We start from the raw sequence: 16,376 nt of genomic DNA, 5'->3' as shown, positions 1-16,376 counted from the left end.
ATATAGATAGTTATTATGGAAATGCATGAAATGTGTTTTATGAAATGTTGGATAGAAATGCAATCATATGGTGCTAATGATGTTCACCTATATTTTAACTCGAAATTGACATAACGCATATGAATGTGAAGAATACATATATACTTTTCTGAGATGTGACATATATTTAGATAGAATATGCCTTTGCAAAATGTTTAGTGTTTAATATATTCGTGTTTCATGAGTAATTTTGGTTTAGTAGCTCCGTCACACTAATAAGATGAATTTTGATACTTTCTCTATTTTTTTAAGGAGTCCTTACTTTGTATGTTAGAACATAAGGGGCTATTTCTTTAAGTACTCCTTGGTTTGTATAATTGTATGTTGTAGTATAAATAAGTGAGGACATTTTGTTAGATATACATAAAAGTATCTGACAACATTATTACCGAAATGTCGTTCTTTGTTATGATTTAAGCTTTTTAGTATTATAGAATGATTTGTTTAGCCATTGGCATTTTTGTCACTTGTGGGTGGTAACTCATACTAAAGTAGACATTATAGTCTTTGTAGTTTGTATTATTTAGGATTGTAATTGTAACTTTGGCTTATAAAGATGTTTTAGTTGGTTGATGGAATGTGCAGTGTTTTCGGTGTACCTCAAAATGGCTTGGGGATTTTAATGGTGAGGCAAAGATGGAAGTCGTTAGCATCTTGAAAAATAAATAATACTCCGTATTATTGTTGGTAATGTACGTAGGTTTCTTGATAGTATTTAGGGAAATTTCATTATTTGTTTTTTTTTTTTTTTTTTTTTGCCATTGTTTGTCATTGTTATGTACGATTGATGATGTTTGCGATTTTAGTTTTAGTGTGTTTGTCTCTACATTTTTTGTTGTTTATGAGTTCTTTGATGACTTTGTTATTTATTGTCTAATGATCAAAATGTTGCATAAAATAGTGGTACGGTCATACATATATATAGTTACTAATTCTGTTACTACCAATCTTATACTTAGTCTTTATAGGGCCCTCCGTGCAACGCACGGGCTCTTAAAGGCTAGTGTATATATACTTCAAGATAAAATGTTGGGAGGCACAGCCGATATATCATTTTGTGTATATTTGAGATTTACATCAAGTTCATCAATAAATTTGATTAACTGCTATCGTGGTGAAAATTTAATTGAAATGAAGTGTCTCAAGGTTCAAATGTTGGAACTTGGTGCAACGGGGTTGAAATCGGCTGGTTAACAACCCTATTAACAATTCGTCGATAGGGATCCTCCTCTCGTTTCTTAATCAAATACGCCATACTTTGTTCGACTTCAGCCTTGATTTGCATGTATAACTCTTTTGCGTTTTCTCTATCGTTCAACATCTTTTCTCGGCCCTTCGTTCTAATAGGCTTCCCAAATAGATAATAAAATCGGCCCGGTACTTTTGGCCAAAGGCCCGGAATGTAAACATTCTGGTTTGCCACTTCACCTTCCATATCAGTCCTGTAACCAAAACACACTAATCACCCCAACTGAAAGAAATGTTATAGTAATATGGAAATTGCTAAATTTAATGGGACATTATATAAAAATCTTACATGGCTTGGTAAGAGTTTGGTTATATTAGTACGGAATCCAATTTATACTTGTAATTTGCTAACTGTTGAGATAAAGAATCCGATTTCGAAATAATTTACCTTAATCTAATAGCCTCTTCATTCCTTTTCCTTGTGTAATCATTTAGAAACGGGATTTTCATTATATCATCATAGTCAAGAACTAACTGAAAGAACCAATGAATCATCAAGAACACAATGACCAAGACATGGATCTTAAGAAATACGATTGTTACAGATTATTAATACTATTACGATCTTCATATATTTTGTATAGTTAACTATATACATAAATATATATATATATTTTTATCATACTGCTTACCTCAGCGACGTCATCTTCTCCAATGACTCCAAATGGCACGATAGTAGCACCAAACTTTGCTGCCATTCGTACAAATTCCGGTTGATCAGGCCAATGCAACTTGTACTCTTCACCCTAGTAAACCGATGAGCAAAACCAAGGTCATTATTTTTTTTATTTTTTTGGGTCAAACTTCTTAAAACCCAAAATATATATATATAACACCAGTTATTGATGGAAACGCACCTTTTGATGAAGAGCCTCACGAGCACCACCAGGATAAAGTAATGCAAAAGATTTTGATGAAAACAACTTGAAGAGGTTAATCGGGGTAACGGGCACGGCACCAAATACATTCATCAAATCAATATATGAAAATTCTTGAAGCCCGCTTTGAGAGTTCATTGCAAAAACTTCAGGGTGAGTTAGGCCACGAACCATGACATTTTTCTCTCTTAAAAATTCTGAAACGAGTGGCGTAATTTCTAATCCTAATAGCATGTGATAACCAACTAATAATACAGGACCATCATTTGGAACCCCAGAAAGGCCTCTCACTATTTTACCATCTTCTAAAGTCGATAACATCACTGGACTTGTAGCAAACTGGAACCACCTGAATGCAATCATTAATCATGAATATCAGTAAAATAGTGTGTTTCTTGATGAAGGATAAATTGCACAGAATTAGTTTTGTCTGAGAGCTACTTTGAGTGGCACACTTTGTTTTCACTTAAAAAATTCAGAGTCTAAAAAAGATGATAATAAACTTCAAAATATCAAAGAAATTATGTTTTGGGTGTATTACATCGGTTACCCAATCAAAAAAATCGCTACTCGGGAGTACTCGGTGGGGACTTTTTACGGAAACTTTGGGAGTACTCGGATGTTGACTAAGTTTGACTTTGACCGAATTTGAACAAGTTTTGACCAATTTTGACTTATTTTCTGAGTGGTCTTGAGTTTTGGCTGAGCTTGAACGAGTTTGATAAAGTTTAACTAAGATTGACCGAGTTTGACCGAGTACTTGCCGCGTACTCCCCCCGAGCTGCAAAAACCGAGTACTCGCTCAGTAATTACAAATTCTGAAACACTGCAACTCGATATTAAAGATTATAAGAAGCACTCAGTATTGTGTAGGAAAATTTATCTACTAAAACTCTGCGTATAACATATAATATGTTCATTCCTGCTATTTTACTTTTGTAGCTTTGTACCATTACGGTCCCTAGATTATCTATATAATGGACTAACCGTTTACTCAAGGAAAAATACTATTGACCCTAACCTTTCTTTATCTGACAGATCAAAAATAGAGTCAAGTGTACATTGCGGACTAATTTTATATCATGCAACATGTTGGAAGTTCAAACTGGTATCAGATGGCTTGCGCAACCACCTAGTCCAGACATGGATAATATAATTATAATAAATCTAATACATGAATGATGAATTACCTTATTATTTCAAGGCCACTTTTATACTCAGACATGCTGGGGGGCAGGTAGTCCTTTACAAAATCATGCTTCCGTGATCTTCGATACTTTAACTTGCCTTTAATTACTGTTAACGAATTAATACCATCTTCCTGAAAAAACAAAAATGCATTTAATTAGCTAACTTTGTACTAAAAACATAAGTCGATTTTTTTTTTTTTTTTTTAAAAGAGTTCTTTCCCTGCAAAAAAAAAAAAAAACTTTTCTCTCTCCTGAAGCTGGCGATTATCCACCGACACTCTCAGATCTCCAATCAACCCTTTTCATACTCCGATTAACAAGATCAATGTTTATTTTCCGGTAAGGGTTGTTGCGAATTTTGAGTTTGGCAAAGAAAAGCCCGCTGTTTTTTATGATCCGACTAACACAGGTGAATCCTTTGCCGCCGGTGATTTTTTCTGGTAATCTGTTCATTCTTTCACGTTTTATCTTGTTGTTCGCTTGGATATTGTGTGTATAAAGGTCCATGGGTAAGAATTCAGGAGGAAAGAAGAAGAAAACTATTAGGGTTTTACGTAGCCGTCAAATTGAAGGTGAGAAACAAGATGAGTTGAATGATAGTGACACTTCAGTTAAACCTGAGACACCATTTCCTGTCAATTCGTTGAGGGATGAGGTAGTGCAGGAAACAACTAAGGTTGATAATTTCTTGAATTATGCAACTGGGCATATTGCTACTGATACATCTGATAGTGAATAGGAAGGCGATCCAATTGATGATTACAGGGTATTAACACCACATAAGTCTGTGGGTTTGTTTTCTAATTCACAGGCATCCAATACTACTGATGGGTTGGAAAACACAACAAATGTGGGGATGAATGGGAAGCCTGGGATTAGTGATACTGCTCCAAAAACTGTTTCTTATGCTTCAATAATCCATAATAATCAAACTGTACGCAAGGTGAATTTCAGATTTATGGAGAATGAAGGGAACTTGGATGAAGGAATTGATGTGGAAATTCCTTTGGCGTCTGTGCAAGAAGCTTGTAAACGTTATGAAAATACGTTATATGGTTATTTTCTTGGCAAAAGACTAGCGTTTCCTATTGTCCAAAACTATGTCACAAATGTTTGGAAGAAGTATGGATTGGAAAAGACTATGATGAACTCCAAGGGTTTTTACTTCTTCAAATTTTCAACGAGTAAAGGGTTACAAGATGTGCTAGAGAACGGTCCTTGGATCATTAGAACAATCCCAATTATTCTCAATAAATGGGCTCCAAATGTATCGCTCACGAAGGAGGATTTGACTCGCCTACCCGTGTGGATAAAGTTGTATGACGTTCCATTGGCCGGATTTAATGAAGGTCTTAGCATGATTGCGTCCAAACTTGGTAAGCCTATTATGCTCGATTCATTTACTAGTTCGATATGTGCGGAGTCATGGGGTAGGCCAAGTTATGCTAGGGCTTTGGTTGAGATCTCGGCTGAGATGGGTTTTAAAGAAGTTTTGAAAGTAGCAACCCCGAGGTCGGATGGTTTGGAAAAAACGGTAGATATTGTTCATGTTGAATATGAATGGAAACCGCCATTGTGTGCTCATTGTCACGTGTTTGGCCATACTGATTCGCAATGTCCAAAGCAAATAAAGCCACTGGAAGAAAAGAAGAATGGTGATGAGGATGGATTTCGAGTTGTGGATAAGCGAAAAGATAAGGCAGTAGGTGGTGGCAATCAAAAAAAGCCTGTGAAAGGGAAAGACGGTAATGCGAAGGGGTTAAACAAACTGAAATTTGTTTACAGGCAGGTTATTAAAGACAAAAGCAAGGAACAAGGTCAAACTTCAAAGGCCAATGATAAAGATGGTGGCCAAAGCCACGATGATGACAGGAACATTATGGAAGAACAAAGTAATGCATTTGATGTTCTTAATCAGGTGGATGACAATAATGAATTAAAACAGGCTGTTAATGATACTATTTTGGAAGAAAATGATATAGAAAATATTAATGAGGAAACAGGGGACTTCATGGAGAACAAAAATACGGAGGGGGCAAGCACTCTCGCGCATGGGGTTTCCAATGATTAGTATCGCATCATGGAACATTAGGTGTAGTGACCCGAACTTTTCCATGTTTATATATATTAATTGAGATTGATATTTACATGATTAAATGTTTCCAACATGTTAAGCAATCAAACTTGTTAAGACTTGATTAATTGAAATATGTTTCATATAGACAATTGACCACCCAAGTTGACCGGTGATTCACGAACGTTAAAAATTGTAAAAACTATATGATGACATATATATGGATATATATATAGTTAACATGATACTATGATAAGTAAACATATCATTAAGTATATTAACAATGAACTACATATGTAAAAAACAAGACTACTAACTTAATGATTTTTAAACGAGACATATATGTAACGATTATCGTTGTAAAGACATTTAATGTATATATATCATATTAAGAGATATTCATACATGATAATATCATGATAATATAATAATTTAAAATCTCATTTGATATTATAAACATTGGGTTAACAACATTTAACAAGATCGTTAACCTAAAGGTTTCAAAACAACACTTACATGTAACGACTAACGATGACTTAACGACTCAGTTAAAATGTATATACATGTAGTGTTTTAATATGTATTTATACACTTTTGAAAGACTTCAATACACTTATCGAAATACTTCTACTTAACAAAAATGCTTACAATTACATCCTCGTTCAGTTTCATCAACAATTCTACTCGTATGCACCCGTATTCGTACTCGTACAATACACAGCTTTTAGATTTATGTACTATTGGTATATACACTCCAATGATCAGCTCTTAGCAGCCCATTTGAGTCACCTAACACATGTGGGAACCATCATTTGGCAACTAGCATGAAATATCTCATAAAATTACAAAAATATGAGTAATCATTCATGACTTATTTACATGAAAACAAAATTACATATCCTTTATATCTAATCCATACACCAACGACCAAAAACACCTACAAACACTTTTATTCTTCAATTTTCTTCATCTAATTGATCTCTCTCAAGTTCTATCTTCAAGTTCTAAGTGTTCTTCATAAATTCCAAAAGTTCTAGTTTCATAAAATCAAGAATACTTTCAAGTTTGCTAGCTCACTTCCAATCTTGTAAGGTGATTATCCAACCTCAAGAAATCTTTGTTTCTTACAGTAGGTTATCATTCTAATACAAGGTAATAATCATATTCAAACTTTGGTTCAATTTCTATAACTATAACAATCTTATTTCAAGTGATGATCTTACTTGAACTTGTTTTCGTGTCATGATTCTGCTTCAAGAACTTCGAGCCATCCAAGGATCCATTGAAGCTAGATACATTTTTCTCTTTTCCAGTAGGTTTATCCAAGGAACTTAAGGTAGTAATGATGTTCATAACATCATTCGATTCATACATATAAAGCTATCTTATTCGAAGGTTTAAACTTGTAATCACTAGAACATAGTTTAGTTAATTCTAAACTTGTTCTCAAACAAAAGTTAATCCTTCTAACTTGACTTTTAAAATCAACTAAACACATGTTCTATATCTATATGATATGCTAACTTAATGGTTTAAAACCTGGAAACACGAAAAATACCGTAAAACCGGATTTACGCCGTCGTAGTAACACCGCGGGCTGTTTTGGGTTAGTTAATTAAAAACTATGATAAACTTTGATTTAAAAGTTGTTATTCTGAGAAAATGATTTTTATTATGAACATGAAACTATATCCAAAAATTATGGTTAAACTCAAAGTGGAAGTATGTTTTCTAAAATGGTCATCTAGACGTCGTTCTTTCGACTGAAATGACTACCTTTACAAAAATGACTTGTAACTTATTTTTCCGACTATAAACCTATACTTTTTCTGTTTAGATTCATAAAATAGAGTTCAATATGAAACCATAGCAATTTGATTCACTCAAAACGGATTTAAAATAAAGAAGTTATGGGTAAAACAAGATTGGATAATTTTTCTCATTTTAGCTACGTGAAAATTGGTAACAAATCTATTCCAACCATAACTTAATCAACTTGTATTGTATATTATGTAATCTTGAGATACCATAGACACGTATACAATGTTTCGACCTATCATGTCGACACATCTATATATATATTTCGGAACAACCATAGACACTCTATATGTGAATGTTGGAGTTAGCTATACAGGGTTGAGATTGATTCCAAAATATATATAGTTTGAGTTGTGATCAATACTGAGATACGTATACACTGGGTCGTGGATTGATTCAAGATAATATTTATCAATTTATTTCTGTACATCTAACTGTGGACAACTAGTTGTAGGTTATTAACGAGGACAGCTGACTTAATAAACTTAAAACATCAAAATATATTAAAAGTGTTGTAAATATATTTTGAACATACTTTGATATACATGTATATATTGTTATAGGTTCGTGAATCAACCAGTGGCCAAGTCTTACTTCCCGACGAAGTAAAAATCTGTGAAAGTGAGTTATAGTCCCACTTTTAAAATCTAATATTTTTGGGATGAGAATACATGCAGGTTTTATAAATGATTTACAAAATAGACACAAGTACGTGAAACTACATTATATGGTTGAATTATCGAAATCAAATATGCCCATTTTTATTAAGTCTGGTAATCTAAGAATTAGGGAACAGACACCCTAATTGACGCGAATCCTAAAGATAGATCTATTGGGCCTAACAAACCCCATCCAAAGTACCGGATGCTTTAGTACTTCGAAATTTATATCATATCCGAAGGGTGTCCCGGAATGATGGGGATATTCTTATATATGCATCTTGTTAATGTCGGTTACCAGGTGTTCACCATATGAATGATTTTTATCTCTATGTATGGGATGTGTATTGAAATATGAAATCTTGTGGTCTATTGTTACGATTTGATATATATAGGTTAAACCTATAACTCACCAACATTTTTGTTGACGTTTTAAGCATGTTTATTCTCAGGTGATTATTAAGAGCTTCCGCTGTCGCATACTTAAATAAGGACGAGATTTGGAGTCCATGCTTGTATGATATTGTGTAAAAACTGCATTCAAGAAACTTATTTTGTTGTAACATATTTGTATTGTAAACCATTATGTAATGGTCGTGTGTAAACAGGATATTTTAGATTATCATTATTTGATAATCTACGTAAAGCTTTTTAAACCTTTATTGATGAAATAAAGGTTATGGTTTGTTTTAAAATGAATGCAGTCTTTGAAAAACGTCTCATATAGAGGTCAAAACCTCGCAACGAAATCAATTAATATGGAACGTTTTTAATCAATAAGAACGGGACATTTCAGTTGGTATCTGAGCGTTGGTCTTAGAGAACCAGAATTTTGCATTAGTGTGTCTTATCGAGTTTGTTAGGATGCATTAGTGAGTCTGGACTTCGACCGTGTTTACTTGAAAAATGATTGCTTAATAAATTTTGTTGGAAACTATATATTTTTAACATGTGAATATTATGTGATATATTAATCTCTTAACGCGTTTGATATTATGTGATAGATGTCTACCTCTAGAACAAGTCCCATTGACTCACCTAATAATAATGAAGAGTCAAATGTAAATTGGAATGATTCGTGGACTGATTCACAAGTTCCCGAAGAGGAACCGGAAGAAGAGTCGGAACCGGAAGAAGAATCAGAACCGGAAGAAGAATCGGAACCGGATGAAGAAATAGAACTGGTGGGGGAAATAATAAAACGATTAAGTAAAAGAAAATCCTCAACCAACCGACCAAGGTTAATTATGGTCAATGGTGTTTCCGCCAAGGAAGCAAAATATTGGGAGGATTACCAATTCTCCGATGAATCGGATTCCGACGAGAATTCCGATGATGTTATAGAAATTACCCCAACTGAATTTAAAAAGGCAAAAGAAAATAATAAGGGAAAGGGCATAAAAATAGAGAAATCTAATTCCAACCCCGATGAACTTTATATGTATCGTCAACCCCCGAAGTCCTTAAGTTGTAACTGTAACATCCCGCGTTTTTCCGTTAAATTTAATTTTAACACCGTCTTTTTTTTTTAAACATAATCTTTCGTATTTAAATTAATAGTTTCCGTGAATAACGTTCATTATATTTCTGCTATTTAATTTTGACATCACCCGTTTACTCGAGCGTTTTAAAAATATTCGATCGGTTAAATCCCGCACCCGCTTTGAAACTCGAGGGACCGGAGTTGCCAAATGGGCAAACTAGTTGACTAGGTCAACTAGTCAACCCATTTTTCATTCATTCCATCATCTCCCTCCTCTCTTTCTCTCCATCTAAAGAACACACACACAAATCCATTCCATTCATTCATCATCTAAATTCAATCTTGGAAGCTCACAACAAATCCGACTACATATTCTTGATCCTCTCATCATCCTCTACGATTTGATACTAACTTCATTGATTTTGGGTAACATTTCTAAAACTCTAGATTTCTCTAAATTCGTGTTTTTGACTTGAAATGTTGTTAGTTAGTGTCTATGGCTCGTGTATAACATGAATATATGATTTGTATGTTCGATCTTGATGTTTTGGTGTAACTAGCTTGAAAATGAAAAGTGTATGCTTAATCTTTGATTTTGGATGATGAAATGTGTTTAGATGTTAATGTTTGTGTGTTTAAAGTGTTAGTTACTTCAATAGCTTCGTTTTGGTGTGTTGATTGACATGAAAACTTTACATTAACATGATTAGTGATTTTGAGGTTTGGTTAGGGTTTGACAACTCTTAAAACGAACTTTTGATACGTTGAATGCTTATTAATGTTATTGATAAGTGTTTAGTTGTATTACATGTTTCATTACCTTCAAAACGGCATATCATATGTATAAATCGGATTCCCGAAACTTGAATTGCAATTGATGAACTTGAAACCTTGTTTTGGAACGTTTAACGAACTTTCGACGAGATTTTTGTTGTCTAAAATGATAAATTTGATTTAGGAAATGTATCTAGTTGTGTTCTTTGTCGAAAGAGCTTTCCGGTGATATAAAATACATGTCTTGATTGTTTGCGGATCATAAACTAGGATTGATTGAAGTTTGGCTCGTGCCTTGTGTTTTCTGCAAACAGGACCTGTAAGCCTCTTGGGACGCCGTCCCAACCTCCTAGACGCCGTCCCACCTTTTGAACCTAGACGCCGTCTAGGTTATCAGGACGCCGTCCCACCCTTCAATGTGGGACGCCGTCTAGCCATTTGGGACGCCGTCCCATTGTACTAAAACTGGCTGTTTTGCTTGGTCATTTGACGTAAAATGTTTGATATGCTACGGACCTCCGATTAACATGAAACTTGGCCAACATGCTCATATATGATTATATAACTTAGAAAAATTGTCGGATACCCGACCCGACATCGTTGACTTTGACTTTGACCAAGTTTGACTTTTAGCCAAACTTAACCAAACGTTTATGCAATCGTTCTAACATGCTTTTATACTTCATTCTCGCATGAAACTTGACAACGTGATTCACATGCTATACTTTTCGAGTCTTAACGAGCCATAGGACTAATTGAACACATTTCACCCGACCTTGTGTCGTAACCGGTTAATTGATACAACTTACTTGTTTAGGTCAAGGCTAAGCAACTTTCATGCACACGTTTACTTGTTGAAGTACCTTAATACTCGTGCACTCGAGGTGAGATCATAGTCCCACCTTTTCAACAACTTTTTATACTTTTAAATTGTGGGCTGAGAAACATATGCTTTGTTACATTTTGTACTACTTACTTTTATACTTTGAACACAAGTACAAGGAAAACAAACATTCTACAGCGAGTTTAGAACAAAAATCCTCAATTCGATTATCATTAGTTACACTTGCCGGGTGTAAGCGAGAACTTATGTTATATGGCCATATGGGTTGACAACCCTCATCTTTGACGGTTCGCTACCGTCTACGGATGAAATATATTTTCGAGAATCAGTGTTTGTTCTAGCACTAAGTGATGGGGTATACAATGGAAGGAATGTTAAGCTTTGATAATTGGGTGCTCGCGAACCAACTTTTGGAATGCAACTTTTGGATGATCAATTTATGGAAATACTAAATCTTGTGGTTCAAAATATAACATTTACTAATACACCTATGATTTCACCAACGTTTTTCGTTGACAGTTTTCTATATGTTTCTCAGGTTCATACTTGGCTATTTGATACATGCTTCCGCGTACACTCTGATTTCTTGCTTGGGGTCAAGCATACATACATACATACGCTAGGGATAGCACTTTTGGATTCAAACTTTTGGTTACATACTTACGCTATTTATAGCAACGGTGTTTTTCAACTTATATTATGTCGCAAGTTATTTCATTCATACTTTATAACCTTGTAAACTTAAACTTGTCGATCCGTTTGTTAAACTAAACTTTGTACCTTTCAAATGAACGCGACATAATTTTGGTCAAACGAGTCTCATATAGGGACTACGACCACGTAACGGGACCTAAGTAGCGGCGCCGTCAATGACGATTTGGTCGGGTCGCTACAGATGGTATCAGAGCGTTGGTTGTAGGGAACTAGGACGTGCATTAGTGTGTCTAACAGAGTCGTTAGGACGCATTAGTGAGTCTAGACTACAACCGGATAGTTAGCATTTGCATTCTTACATACATTTGCTATAGATAGCACTTACTTGACTACTTGTGCATTATACTTGAATCATTCTTAGGCAAACTTTTTAATGGTACCCAACCTTCATCATACGAACTCGTATTCCGCCACTTTTTGGTAACATACGTAAATTCATGATTCATACACGTATGGATGACGACGACTTCATTAGTCACACTCGTTCGGGAACTCTGTCTCCCGGATTGTTATTTGCCACCGTTTCAACTTACTCTCGGTTTCTCACTGGTGTTTCTTACTATCTACTTTTTGGTGTTACTACCATCACTACTCTAGGTGAGTATCGTCATCAACATTTATCACTACGGTTGCGTGCTACTCGTTATCATGACTCGTTACTCTTTTCATACCTAAATACATTATTGTTTGAATCGAACCGATTTGACGTTAACAATCATTTATACACTTCCCGCGGGGAAACGCTTCTTTAGAGTTGTAGAAACTATTTCGATTTAATACGAGTCACGTTTGAGACGTCGTTACATTTTGTTCATTTTAGATTTTCGCGATGACACGAACTTGAATCTATAGAGTGATGTGGGAATGGAGGTATGAGTTAGCGTAATATAACGACACTCGATCAACGTGGTTATATTACGGTAAGACATACCAAAGTTCTAGTGACGCGTGATGGTGGTTAGACTCGATCAACCTAAACACCACCATGTGCCATGTACATGACTTCATCCTTTCATGTTTGGACATCCGAAAACTCCGAGAATATTGATAACAACCATACCGGGGACACCCCTTCGACTTTTGTCGAACTATACTTATGCTTCCGAATGAATTACCGATTCCTCTCGACTTCAACCGTATGTTACACGTGGATACTATCTCGTCCTCGCACAGTCTTATTGACTAATTACGATTTACTCGTTATGCTCGCACCGAGGCGGAAACTTCTTTTGCATCACCCTCGTACTTCCGGTTCAGGAGGTCCTTATTCTAAATTCCCAATGGAGAGAGACTCTCCACGTTATACTAGTATTCACCTCGAGGGTGAATAGTTTCGACGAACGTTTTTCTTTCAGAAACCGATGAGGACTTGCCCCGACGAACGTTTTTGGAAACCGACGAACCTTCCGCGACGCGAATGTCTTGAGAAACTTTTCCTAGCTAACGCTTTCCATTCCTAGCAAACTTGTTCGATATGCTTTAAGGAAATGTACCTCGTTTCGGATCGAGATCCTCGTTTCATTTCTAGACTTACAAAAAGCCTCGGGACCGCGTTTAGACATGAGTACCGCGTACCATCCACAACCCGACGGACCGAACAAACATGCGATTTAAACCTTGGAAACCATAATACAAGTTTGTATTACCAACTTCAAATTTACTTGAGAAAAGTATTTTCCTTTGACCGAATCCTCGTACTACAATGATTTTCATTCGAGTTTTAACGTCACTCCTTTTGAAACCACATGTGACCGGAAACGTCGTTCTCCTTTGTCGAACCAAGTAAACGATGATCAATTCACCGGGGCCGAGGTTATTCATGAGCAACCGAGAAAATTTGTTCATATTCAGGTAAAACCCTACGCGACTCGTAATCACCAAGAGCTACGCCGATGTTAGACGTAAACATTTCAAATTCCGCGTGGGAAACCGCGTCACGTTAAGAGTCGCACCTTGGAAAGGTGCAATCCGTTTCGGGAAACGTAGGAAGCTAAATCCGCGATATTTTGATCCTTTAAATTCTTGGGGTGTTTTGGACCCGTCGCTAGCCGTTTAGACTTTTCCGACTCATTTTGGGTCTCCGTTTATCCTACATTCGATGTATCAACTCAAAGACGTGTTTTGCGAAATGAGAACTTGTTATCTCCTTTGATGAACTCACTATCGACGATAACCCTCACTTCCTAGGAGGACCGGTTGAAACCATAAATCGTGAAGCCAAACCTTAAAACAACATATGATCCCGACCGTCAAAATTCGTTGAAATACCCTAGGACGTACTTCTCCCTCACTCGTAGAATTGGCAACGCAAGATCTCGCGGAAGATTCAACAACTACTACTTCCAACTAAATTTCGGGACGAAATTTCTTTTGAGGTGTGGATAATGTAACATCCCGCGTTTTTCCGTTAAATTTAATTTTAACACCGTCTTTTTTTTTTAAACATAATCTTTCGTATTTAAATTAATAGTTTCCGTGAATAACGTTCATTATATTTCCGCTATTTAATTTTGACATCACCCGTTTACTCGAGCGTTTTAAAAATATTCGATCGGTTAAATCCCGCACCCGCTTTGAAACTCGAGGGACCGGAGTTGCCAAATGGGCAAACTAGTTGACTAGGTCAACTAGTCAACCCATTTTTCATTCATTCCATCATCTCCCTCCTCTCTTTCTCTCCATCTAAAGAACACACACACAAATCCATTCCATTCATTCATCATCTAAATTCAATCTTGGAAGCTCACAACAAATCCGACTACATATTCTTGATCCTCTCATCATCCTCTACGATTTGATACTAACTTCATTGATTTTGGGTAACATTTCTAAAACTCTAGATTTCTCTAAATTCATGTTTTTGACTTGAAATGTTGTTAGTTAGTGTCTATGGCTCGTGTATAACATGAATATATGATTTGTATGTTCGATCTTGATGTTTTGGTGTAACTAGCTTGAAAATGAAAAGTGTATGCTTAATCTTTGATTTTGGATGATGAAATGTGTTTAGATGTTAATGTTTGTGTGTTCAAAGTGTTAGTTACTTCAATAGCTTCGTTTTGGTGTGTTGATTGACATGAAAACCTTACATTAACATGATTAGTGATTTTGAGGTTTGGTTAGGGTTTGACAACTCTTAAAACGAACTTTTGATACGTTGAATGCTTATTAATGTTATTGATAAGTGTTTAGTTGTATTACATGTTTCATTACCTTCAAAACGGCATATCATATGTATAAATCGGATTCCCGAAACTTGAATTGCAATTGATGAACTTGAAACCTTGTTTTGGAACGTTTAACGAACTTTCGACGAGATTTTTGTTGTCTAAAATGATAAATTTGATTTAGGAAATGTATCTAGTTGTGTTCTTTGTCGAAAGAGCTTTCCGGTGATATAAAATACATGTCTTGATTGTTTGCGGATCATAAACTAGGATTGATTGAAGTTTGGCTCGTGCCTTGTGTTTTCTGCAAACAGGACCTGTAAGCCTCTTGGGACGCCGTCCCAACCTCCTAGACGCCGTCCCACCTTTTGAACCTAGACGCCGTCTAGGTTATCAGGACGCCGTCCCACCCTTCAATGTGGGACGCCGTCTAGCCATTTGGGACGCCGTCCCATTGTACTAAAACTGGCTGTTTTGCTTGGTCATTTGACGTAAAATGTTTGATATGCTACGGACCTCCGATTAACATGAAACTTGGCCAACATGCTCATATATGATTATATAACTTAGAAAAATTGTCGGATACCCGACCCGACATCGTTGACTTTGACTTTGACCAAGTTTGACTTTTAGCCAAACTTAACCAAACGTTTATGCAATCGTTCTAACATGCTTTTATACTTCATTCTCGCATGAAACTTGACAACGTGATTCACATGCTATACTTTTCGAGTCTTAACGAGCCATAGGACTAATTGAACACATTTCACCCGACCTTGTGTCGTAACCGGTTAATTGATACAACTTACTTGTTTAGGTCAAGGCTAAGCAACTTTCATGCACACGTTTACTTGTTGAAGTACCTTAATACTCGTGCACTCGAGGTGAGATCATAGTCCCACCTTTTCAACAACTTTTTATACTTTTAAATTGTGGGCTGAGAAACATATGCTTTGTTACATTTTGTACTACTTACTTTTATACTTTGAACACAAGTACAAGGAAAACAAACATTCTACAGCGAGTTTAGAACAAAAATCCTCAATTCGATTATCATTAGTTACACTTGCCGGGTGTAAGCGAGAACTTATGTTATATGGCCATATGGGTTGACAACCCTCATCTTTGACGGTTCGCTACCGTCTACGGATGAAATATATTTTCGAGAATCAGTGTTTGTTCTAGCACTAAGTGATGGGGTATACAATGGAAGGAATGTTAAGCTTTGATAATTGGGTGCTCGCGAACCAACTTTTGGAATGCAACTTTTGGATGATCAATTTATGGAAATACTAAATCTTGTGGTTCAAAATATAACATTTACTAATACACCTATGATTTCACCAACGTTTTTCGTTGACAGTTTTCTATATGTTTCTCAGGTTCATACTTGGCTATTTGATACATGCTTCCGCGTACACTCTGATTTCTTGCTTGGGGTCAAGCATACATACATACATACGCTAGGGATAGCACTTTTGGATTCAA

General features: G+C 35.8%; 1 protein-coding gene across 1 annotated transcript in view; it reads right to left on the bottom strand.

The window, feature by feature from the left end:
• Positions 1 to 1,126: 1,126 nt before the first annotated feature.
• The window catches only part of LOC139862607 (phytyl ester synthase 1, chloroplastic-like), a 30,532-nt gene continuing 15,282 nt past the window's right edge, over positions 1,127 to 16,376 (bottom strand). The window contains exons 9-13 of the mRNA XM_071851221.1: positions 3,356 to 3,486; positions 2,145 to 2,514; positions 1,920 to 2,033; positions 1,676 to 1,761; positions 1,127 to 1,481 (exon numbers count right to left, since the gene is read on the bottom strand). Of these exons, the coding sequence (XP_071707322.1) occupies positions 1,181 to 1,481; positions 1,676 to 1,761; positions 1,920 to 2,033; positions 2,145 to 2,514; positions 3,356 to 3,486 (1,002 nt within the window). The 3' untranslated portion in view covers positions 1,127 to 1,180. The remainder of the gene's footprint in view (positions 1,482 to 1,675; positions 1,762 to 1,919; positions 2,034 to 2,144; positions 2,515 to 3,355; positions 3,487 to 16,376) is intronic.

This window comes from Rutidosis leptorrhynchoides, chromosome 8 (assembly GCF_046630445.1).
Source record: "Rutidosis leptorrhynchoides isolate AG116_Rl617_1_P2 chromosome 8, CSIRO_AGI_Rlap_v1, whole genome shotgun sequence".
NCBI classification, from domain to species: Eukaryota; Viridiplantae; Streptophyta; class Magnoliopsida; order Asterales; family Asteraceae; genus Rutidosis; species Rutidosis leptorrhynchoides.
This window is presented reverse-complemented; position numbering and strand designations above follow the sequence as displayed.